Genomic DNA, 10771 nt, shown 5'->3' on the forward strand with positions numbered 1-10771 from the left:
AAGAAGAAAGGTGAAAGTGTGGATTACAAAGAGGCCTCTCCCCCTTTATATACTAATCGCAATTAATGCGGTGAATTTAATGCGGAGGAGAGAGAAATCGAAGGTGCAATGAAACTATGACACGTGGCAAAAAGCAGGCTGGCAACAGCTGTTGACAGGACGTGTGCCAGTAATTTCGCGGCCACGCGCCCGAAAAATCGCGCCCACGCGCCGTAAAAAGCGTCTGGAATGACCATATAATGTCACGTCACCATAACTTCCTGCACGTCCTGACACAGTCAGAAGAAACTGTCGCACGACGTTTCAGAGGTTTGGACTGTTCCTATCTTTCCACCAACCTTTCGAATTTCAAAATTCAAAATTTAAAAATATTAAAAAGTAAGCGGGAAAATACCCCCTTACCTTGGCGAACAAGTAACCGTAAGACGGATGCGGGTACAGTGTTAAGGCAAAACCCTTCACATACCTAGCACCCGCAGGGAATTGAAGCCAAGTACCTCGGCAACCAAGTAACTATAAGACGGGTGCAAGTACAGTGTTAAGGCAAAACCCTTCACATACCTAGCACCCGCAGGGAATTGAAGCCAAGTACCTCGGCAACCAAGTAACTATAAGACGGGTGCGAGTACAGTGTTAAGGCAAAACCCTTCACATACCTAGCACCCGCAGGGAATTGAAGCCAAGAAAACCTTGGCGAACAAGTAACCGTAAGACGGATGCGGGTACAGTGTTAAGGCAAAACCCTTCACATACATAGCACCCGCAGGGAATTGAAGCCAAGTACCTCGGCAACCAAGTAACTATAAGACGGGTGCGGGTACAGTGTAAAGGCAAAACCCTTCACATACCTAGCACCCGCAGGGAATTGACGCCAGGAATACCTTGGAAGTAAAGTAACCGTAAGACGAGCGCAGGTACAGTGTTAAGGCAAAACCCTTCACATACCTAGCGCTCCGCTGGGAATTGAAACCAAGAAGGATCTTCTGGGCAATGCTTGCGGAAACGGAAATAACATCCCCGCATAGCGGGAACGTAGAGAACTACGTTGTTTGAAGCTCCAGGATGGAATTGGTGGTTTTAACATAATTGATCACTATGTTCAAAACTACCAAAACCTCATGGAGAATCCACACAAGTGGGACTCAACGCTCCTGACTTGCGAGGAGGTTACAGACCTGCCCGCATCATACCCAAAGACCAAGCAGGAAACTCGGGCATTTCTGCAAGTGACAAGGACTTCCGCGGGAAGAATCCCCATGGAAAACCTTAGAAAAACCCTCTGCTTAAGTCCAAAAGTTCACCTCACTTTATTAAACACTCATGAGAAGAACATTGGACTGGGGGGACTTGAAGAGGTAGGTCCCAGCAAAGCCCAGTTGGACCCGCAAGACTCACCTAAAAGAGGGACGTCTGCGCAGAAACCAACTGGATCCGCAGGACCAACCATGCTCAGAGACGTGACGTCCTTACGCGCAGTACGCAAGCTGGTCCCGCAGGAAATGCCTCCCGATGGTGAAGGACTCCGCCTGTTCCAGCAGCCTCGGATACAAGCCATCAGGGAAGGCCACCCGCGCAGCAAGGCTACACGCACAAGGCACTTAGCTCTCAATCACTCAGTGTCACCTGAAGGAATGAGCGAAGCCGGGAACAATCCCGCACAAGGGCGGGAGGGGGAATACTCCCGCCCAAATAAGCCAGTCCGTACGATACAGGAAGATCTTCTGTACTGTACCTGACGAGGTATGGGAAAAAGATCTGACTAAAGATACGACAGCTTATTGACAACAGTATGGCGAGCAGCATGCTCCTGCACTGTATGTCACTATTAGTCGCTGCCTACTCACCAACTACTGCCATACCACGTGCGTAGCCGTCAGTTGGTGGAACAGGAATAGTATACAGCAGGCCTGGTCGCTATCAGCCGCTACCTACCCACCAACTACCAGCAGGACACGTGCGTAGGCTACTGTTGGTGGAACAGGAATACTGTTGCAGCCGGCCATACCTCTTTGGAAACCTACCTTCGGCTATAAATACCACAAATGGTATGACCATCTCATCTTATCATATCTTACTACATTATCATCATATTATACCTGATATCTGCTCTAGCAATCTCTTAATATACTTTTATATTTAAAGAGCAATCTAGTCTGATTCTCACGCCGGAGGGTGGTCACAAGGAGGAACCCCCCCCCCCCCTTCTCAGTGACGAGCTCACGGTGTCTGTTTTGCAGGTTACCAGAAGAACCATCTTCCAAGGGTCTAACCCCTCGTGGGAAACATCTATCTAACCCCCAGGTTACCAGTAATCTGCCCGGGGTCTGGTTAGTGTTTCTTCAGAAAAACTATTTTAAACGAGCTCATTTTGGTCGTAACATGTTTTATCCACATCAAAATTAACACTTTTTCTAAACATTGGCGGAAACAAACTGATACATTTTAAATGAAAAAACTTGGTTGAACCCAAACCCAATTTAGCTAGATTTCGTCACCCGAACCCCACTCACCCGTTTTGCCAATCACACCTTCCTGACAAGGGTCTTTGCAGAGCAAACACCTAAATGCACTTAAATAATGCACATGCTTGAAATATGTAAATGCACCTTTTAGGTGGCCATCTTTATTTTTTTCTTCGAATTAAAATTAAAAGTTGTGTGGAGGACCGCATTTTGGGGACCTCCAGTGGAGGTTGGCTTCCTTTCCTATGCGTTGCGGAGGCTTAGGAATTTTCTCGGCTGAGGATATCTCCGCATATGCCTTTGTGGCTTCCAGGTCCTAGTCGTGGAAATTGCAGGACCACATCCTGCGAAACGCTGGTATTATGGGCGTAGATCCTGACTATTCTTTGCACTTGATAATATTGGAACAACTCTCCCGGACCTTGATATAGTCGGTTTTACTGATAAGGAGACCGCCCCTAAGAAACCTCAACAAACCTTCGCGAGTGCTCTTTATGGTAAACACGCACATGATTTGGAGGAGCGATTCGATATGACCCCGAGACAAAAGGCAGTTTTAGCTTGTCTTAAGGGGGCTCATGCCCAGGATTTTTTTGACTGTTGCCGGCAGTTGAATACAGAGTCATCCTTAAATACCGGCTTATGATTCTTCTTTTCCCTCCAGATGAATCATGCCCCATTTTGTAAAAAAGCTTGTTTGGATATATTTGGTGAGCATGCCCTCCACTGTAAAGAATTGTCGGGATTTAAGTATCGCCATGACTGGGTTAGAGATGTCTTATGGGATGTGCTTAGACGCGCCGGGATCTCAGCCAAGAAAGAGGCACCTGTTAACTTTGAGAGCGGAGTCTAGGAAGGTTGTTAAGCATGAGACAGCGTGTTTAGAGAATCAGCACGTGTTCATTCCATTTGCCTTCGACACTTTTGGATCCCTAACTCCCGAGGCGGTTCGCTTCTTGGAGTGGGTGCAGAGGGTGGTCCACAGTGACTCGCAGAGCCCGAGGAACCAAGGATTTATATTTAGTAGAATAGGCTTTGCGATTCAAAAGAGGGATAGCGGCGCAGCTTGTTGCTCGCTTACCCATTATCCAGATGTAGCTCGGTTTATGTTATATATATAGTCATATAATAAATATTATAATTATAAAAAAAAAAGTTTCAGCTTAACATCAAACAAATACAACAAATGAACAAAACAAACATATTTTCCCAATCTAGTGCTAATTTAATATATGGTCCTCGTTTCCGTTGCATATCACGCTTATACATGACTTCGAACTCTTTGGATCACTGCAGAAACAATTCAACTTCAACATCATGATACGCAAGAATCACTAGCAAAAGCCAATTCACACACAAGAGCTAGATGATCACTCCCCCACATCTACAAGAAACAAAACCATGTCAGAAAACACGAGAATCATGAGATATGAAAATCAACATTCATGGCAGACATGTGCATACCTTACTTGGAAGCCCTCTCGTTTTCTCTAAAACTTCAATTGGTAATGTTTCAAGAACTTTTACAGGAACAAGGTCCTCGGTATGCCTGAAACGCTGAGATCTTAGAATTAATCTTAACCAAAAAAAAAAAGAGAGAATTGCACAAATGGTCCCTGCGGTTTGACCATATTGCAAGTTTGGTCAGCATATTTCAAAAAAAACAAACTTAGTCTAAGTATTTGTGAGAGGGTTTCACGTTTAGTCCCCACCGTTAATCTCAGAGCTTCAAACGTCAACTTCATCACCTTCGATCAGAGCAAAATCGAAGATTTAACGCATAATCGAAGGTGATTAAGACACCTAACGGTGGGGCCTAAACGTGCAACCCCTCAGAAATGTTCGGACTAAGTTTGCAACCTTTAAAAATTTTGGAACCAAACTTGCAATATGATCAAACCACAGGGACCATCTGTGCAATTTTCTCTAAACAAAGACTTCAAAATACCATATATAATCAACAGTGCCCATAAATTTTGAGTGAAATGATGTCGCTAACGGTTCTCCATGACTATCTCTAGTCAAATAGCTAGCCTGAAAATTAAAACCATTATCATATTAATTCATATCCTTATAAATGTCATATTTTATTACAACTGATCATTTGATTCTGCTCATTGTGTATCATGTATTCACGTTATCACTTTCAAAACACAATTTTAAAAGCTACAACTTACTGGAACACCATGGTACGCACTATTTAGTTTTAAGTTGTGCTTAAGGTAAGTTGACTCTTCAGATCCTGTTGCTAGCCTTAGTTCTTCTTTGCTCCACCTATCAGTACAAAACCAATTATTGATAAAAATCAAAGTATTTAATAACATATCTGCATTCTAAGAGTTCAAAAACAAAAGAATGTATGCAGACCTAGAAGAGCAATTACATTGAGACCCAAACCTCGGGTAATCCGTTGGACAAATCTGGCCAGACATTTTTTTCCGTTCATGATGTTGTACGTTCAACTGCAATAGAAAAGATAAAAAGACGTAAATATCACACCATTACATTTTAAAATGCGAACTATATGTCTATATTAAAGAGGATTAATTTCATATATGCCCTTACAAACTTGAAAATTTTCATATAAACCCAACCAAAACTAAAACTATCATATAAACCCAACTTTAATAATTTTTTTCTTAACGACCATTTTACCCCTTCCCATTATATTTGTTTAAACCCTATTTTTTATTTGACTTTTGATCGTCATCGACAATAAGCAAGTGAAGCGAACCATCGTCTCTCCTCTTTTGTTCTCTCGATGATAGATAATCAAACAATCGAATCTGTGTGTTCGAATCAGATAATCGAAACAGGCATAACCACATGATAATTAAACGATAAGCAATCTAATATTTTGAGAAAACTATTGTTTATGTGTATATAAACAAATTTGAAGTTAAAGATGGCATATATGAAATTTTAAAGTTTTAGAAAAATAAGGATAAAATGATTGTTTATTAAATTGTGTTTAATGAATTGGGTATATTTGATATTATAATTACTATGTGAGGCATATATAATATTTTTAGTTGTGCATGGGTATACATGATATCTTCCAAGTTTGTAGGGGTATTAAAGAAAGGGGAAATGAATTATAACAAAAATATCACTGAATTTGTAAGTGGTGTGAGTTGAAAGTAAAAGAATTCACCTCAGATGAAGCTATGAACTGATAAATTGCACTCTGAAAAAAATAATCACAATGATTAACGAGACAAAAATAAAATATAACTAGAAGCCAGCTAAGCAAAGGTACCTGAGGCATGCTATTTAAATCACCACCAAGTACTACAGGTATATTGCCCCATGTTTGTGAAAGTTTATGAGCCTTATTAAGAAACAACCGAATCTGTAACACAGATATATTATAAGATTAAAACTAAACAAATATGTGGTAAGAAAATGTTATCTAAATATGTAACCAAAATATAATAATGCAAGGACTTAAGCAAACAGATACACTATTTTGCAGATATACCTGACCGAGCTTAATGTCTCCACGACTAGGGTTGAAAAGCACATGTGTATTTCCAACCAATATGCTTCGAGAGGCTTGTGCTCTGTAAATATATGTAAAACAATTTTCTTTTTGCGATTTGATGGATGTTAAAGTTTAAGGAAACAGTAAAGAAAAAAGAATGCATCATCAAACCACTAATAATATAATTAAAAACATATATTTGCTAGACTTATGTGCGGTGAATGTGCCTTAGAGTTACAAAATTAGGTTTCCCTTAACAGGCACATTTTACTGAGATGTAGAAAGAGAAAAATGTGCTTCCATTGTAGAGTGAAAGAAAAGAACTGAAAACTTACGTCAAATTTTCAATATCATCAATTTGTTTCTTGTTCCCATTCATCTGTGTGTGTTGGAGAGCAGAGGTCATATAATATTAATAATCAAAATAAATTTGAAACACTCACAAGCTATACTGGATGTACATATTGGAAGGTAATTCTAAATTTGAGTACTTACTTTTTTAATTAAATTAAAATCAGAGTGCAACAATTTTATTATTTGTTCACACTTTGTAATCCCCTCCAGAACAAATACTGTCTATATAGCCTTTTTTCATACCTTTAGAACACAAAACTGAGCAACATTGTCGCGAAGGCCAAACCGCTTGAACTCAATGTTATCCTCATGTACAAGAGAAAATCTGATATCAAGAATGCAGCATATTTAGATAACAAATAAATTAATATATACATACTCATATTATATAGCATTTAAAATGCTTACAATTCTTCTTTCCAAAAAATAGCACACCCATCGCGTGCTTCCCCGGTACGAGGCTGGTAAACTCCTCTAAATCCATCTTTGTGTAGCATTTTACTCAAATCATCAAACCGGTCAACCTCCTGCAAAGTTCGGCCAAACACATTAAGAATGAAATTGAAATTGAGATTTCAACTCTATCAAATTCTGTGAATGAAACAAATTATAGAATGAAGCTCAGATTCCAATTCCATTGAATTCTGCGAACCAAACGCATCCTTAAGGGTTAAATATGCCAACTGAATCAGATTCATCATCTAACAACCTAGGAGGCAAGAATTAATATACATATACATTTATCAACTCCTTATAACTAGTAAACTTTTGCTTTTTTAAAATAACCACAAAGATTTTCTTCATTGAAATTTGACCACAAAGAATTTTTTCAATATTTAACATTATGATTAGTTTTACGTTTTTTTATAAATTCACCATAAATTTTCTATACTTTGAACTTTGAAGTTTATCCACAGCTTTTATTTTTGAATTTTGAAGAGTTACATTTCGATATAAGTTCTATTCAAAAGCGAACGGGTCAAATATAACTGATGCTTTTATTCTTTGTCCTTGTCCTCAAGGACGATAAAAATCACCATGGAGGTCGCCATTCAAGTTGTACTAAGGCATTTGAGGCGGTCTCAACGGCACCAACCACACCTTTCGGTGACATTTGGTTCTTCGCTGTTCAATGGAAAACCTTGGATGTGCGTCGGAAGTGTGCAAAATGTGTGGGTTTGGGGGGCGGTGCGGGTGCAGTTTTTGCTGCAGCGGGGTTGTAAAAGAGGTTTGTTTTGGCGCTGTTTTGTGGACATTTCTTGGTTCTTATGGTCGCGTTTATTGGATGCGGAAGAGTGTATTTGATGTAGGAAGGGTTTTGGAGCAAATGGCTTGAGTGGTGGTTGGTAGTGTTGTGCTATTTACCTTGGAGACGTAACAATCGACTTGCCAAAAAAAGTGTGCAACCTTGGTGGCAAACCAAGCCTAAAATTCTGGTGGCACCTCAGCTCGAAGAAAGCACCATTTGATATGGATCCGTTGAGTGGATAAAGCTTCAAGAATGATCAGATTAGAGAAACAATGTTTGAGACCATTTTCTTCATTCTCGAAAACATTAAACACGTTTGCCTATTTATAGGCTAAAACTAATAACCAAACTAAACTAACCCACTACTTTAATTAAAAGCTGATACCGCCTAAGCTGTTAATGTGGAAAAATATGGGATATCAGTTATTGCGGTGGAATATTTGTAATTTTAATATCATGCAGAATTTATACACTCGTACCATTAACAAAATAACCTTTTGCAAGTTTCAAAACACTAACAATTGTAGGCGCAAGTAGGAACGGAATAAGACTTAAAACACTAAAATTGACAATTAAGACTTAAAAAAACTGATATTATCGACCGATATTGACTGCATAGGATACACAAGTAATAGCAATTAAAGTGAGAATGTAAGAGTAAGAAGACAACTCGCCTGAAAACACACGATGGTCGGATTATAGCGATTGATCTCGTTACATAGAAGCCTTCTTCTGTAATCCCATCTCATGTATTTAGGGATGACATCAAAATACAAATCTTTATGCTTAGAAGCATTTTCAACACCCAGAATATTGTAGGATACAAATACAAACTTATCTGCAGTAAATTAAACCCACCCCTTATAGATTGCATACACAAACAAATAAAGATAGATAGATAGATGGGATGGGTAATTAAGTACATACCTGTGTAATTATTATTATTATTTGAAAAAACCCATTTGCGATCATCATCAACTAGTAGTAGACGACGGTGTCTGCGATGTTTGTTCTTGCGCTTGGAGTGATTATGATTTGCGGTTAGAGTTAACTTCTTTCGTTTCTTATTATTATTACTATTGTGCTGCTCATGTTTAGTATCAGTAGAATATGAAACATTCTTCTTCTTCTTCATGATTGGACAGACAGACCGAGTGAGAGACTTTGCGAGGAGCATGTAGGGTTTGCACGAATTCGCCTGCAAAACTTATACTCATTCTGCACTTTGGGCTTAGCAGGGGTGCAAACAGGTGAAAGAATAAAACAGGTTTCGGGTTAACTAACACGACTAGCTCGAAATATGGGTTGGGTTAACATGACTCGTTTTAAAATAATGGGTCTGATTTGGGTTGACCCATATGAAAACAGGCTGAACCGTTAACCCTGTTAAATAGTTAATGTAACATCCCAAATTTCGTTTGTTATTTAAATGAATTGGATTTAATTAAACTATAGAAGATAAACGTATATATCTAAAGTATGAGGGGGGTTAAGTGTCATTGGATGAAAAATGTTTGATTCAAAAATACATCAAATCATCTCTTCATTTTCTGTGACAGAGATGGGCTGTCAAGAACGTAGAGGAGGTAGGATGGAGACAATGCATTACAAACGTATGATTATTTCATAGGTTGATACGCACAGCGCCCGTTAAACATAAAACACTACCCCCAATCTTATAAATGTAGCTATCATCTCATTTCATAACCATCTTGGCCTCCAACCTCATTCAAACCCAAATTCTCGTTTATAATATAACAACCCATAAAGACCCGATGATTCCTAGAGATCTAACCGTTGGATCAGTCTCAAACTTTAACAGAGTGTTCATGACATATATACGAATATTCCCACCGATCAGATATTCGATCAGAGATCAAGAAGTTCAGTTTTATCAAGGAAACCGTAACAATGAAAAATGGAGTTTTCTGGCAATTGTAGCGGCGGTTTCCGGCGACAGTGAGCTGATGGGTTCGTAGATTGTGGCGAGATGGTTCCATGGCCGCTTGAATCACTCAAATCCGAGTTCATTTGATATGGTTTTGATCTATTCGAGTGATTTCGAACATAAACCTCAAATGTACGTTTTTTTATTAAAAAAAAAAGACTTACTTTTCGTGTACATAATTGAATGAAACATGGCAGGATGGTAGATCGGGTCACGGTTATTAATAAAGTAATGAACTTGTTAGAAAATAGGTTAATTGGTTCGGTTCGGGTAAAACGAGTAGTGTTCGATTCATGAAAAAGTTAAGTGTTTGAGGTCAGTTTGCCATGAAACTGAATAGGATAGTGAATTGGACCATAAGATGCAAGGAAAACATAAACTTTATGACAAACGAGTTAGTGGGTGCGAACCGGGACAACTGTAAGGCCCCGTTACCGGTAGCCCTACTTTGGATGTTGGATTTACTCATAAACGCAGTTCTAAATATCATAGTTAATTAGAACAATCGCGGAATATAAAAACTTTCATAAAACATTTCATAACAATCCCAAACTAGTCTTAAACGAACAACTTGTTTTTCAAAAACTAAATAATTAAAACATGACACGTCTTGAGTCTTCCGATGCCAGCCTCTTATTCAATGCCACGTGTTCCCCTCAAGCGAGCTGTCTCATCCTACTCACCTGCGTGCATACTAAAAGTCAGCTACGCTGAGTGAGTTCTAGTTAATCATACAACATACAGTACGTTCATAACTACATACTTTCATACTTTCGTTTATAATATACTTACTTACCCTCGCACTTTCTTTCTTTCATATACTTACCTTACGTTTTAAAGAGCATTACGCCCTATAACCTTCGCACTTTCTTTCTTTCATATGCTTACCTTACGTTTTAAAGAGCATTACGCCCTATAACCTTCGCATATATTATTAGGGTATGCAACCCTTTAACCTTCGCATTATTATTAGGGTATGCAACCCTTTAACCTTCGCATATATTATTAGGGTATGCAACCCTTTAACCTTTGCATATATTATTAGGGTATGCAACCCTTTAACCTTCGCATATATTATTAGGGTATGCAACCCTCTAACCTTACCTTACCTTTCATTATCATATCCATACGTTTAATACTATACACAACATATTTGCACATACATCCGTATTCACATACACATATCATACATACTACACTATACTTACCTTAACAGTACATGCAATACCCGAAGGTCGTTCATGTACTGTCAAGCATACATACATAAATATCAA

General features: G+C 38.8%; 1 protein-coding gene across 1 annotated transcript; it reads right to left on the bottom strand.

Moving 5' to 3' along the window:
- Positions 1 to 3629: 3629 nt before the first annotated feature.
- Positions 3630 to 7449, bottom strand: LOC143546449 (carbon catabolite repressor protein 4 homolog 5-like). Its single transcript, XM_077038113.1, has 12 exons — positions 7364 to 7449; positions 6709 to 6827; positions 6544 to 6625; positions 6282 to 6325; positions 5944 to 6025; positions 5722 to 5814; positions 5617 to 5649; positions 4830 to 4924; positions 4640 to 4736; positions 4411 to 4496; positions 3927 to 4011; positions 3630 to 3846 (listed from the first exon to the last, which is right to left on the bottom strand). Exons 1-12 carry the CDS (start codon positions 7412 to 7414, stop codon positions 3778 to 3780), a joined length of 936 nt encoding a protein of 311 aa, XP_076894228.1. The 5' UTR covers positions 7415 to 7449; the 3' UTR covers positions 3630 to 3777.
- Positions 7450 to 10771: the final 3322 nt, after the last annotated feature.

The sequence above is a fragment of the Bidens hawaiensis genome, unplaced genomic scaffold (assembly GCF_021521415.1).
Source record: "Bidens hawaiensis isolate Kalapana, Puna unplaced genomic scaffold, B.hawaiensis_p1.1 tig00014347_1, whole genome shotgun sequence".
Classification (NCBI taxonomy): domain Eukaryota; kingdom Viridiplantae; phylum Streptophyta; class Magnoliopsida; order Asterales; family Asteraceae; genus Bidens; species Bidens hawaiensis.

Bases quoted from the DNA above. Each gene is read 5' to 3' on its own strand.
- LOC143546449 (XM_077038113.1), bottom strand. From the start codon at position 7,414: ATGTCACCGAAAGGTGTGGTTGGTGCCGTTGAGACCGCCTCAAATGCC. The intron at 4,737-4,829 runs GTCTGCATACAT...TTGTACTGATAG, and splicing joins CAATGTAATTGCTCTTCTAG to GTGGAGCAAAGAAGAACTAA. The intron at 4,497-4,639 runs GTAAGTTGTAGC...TTTAATTTTCAG, and splicing joins GTGCGTACCATGGTGTTCCA to GCTAGCTATTTGACTAGAGA.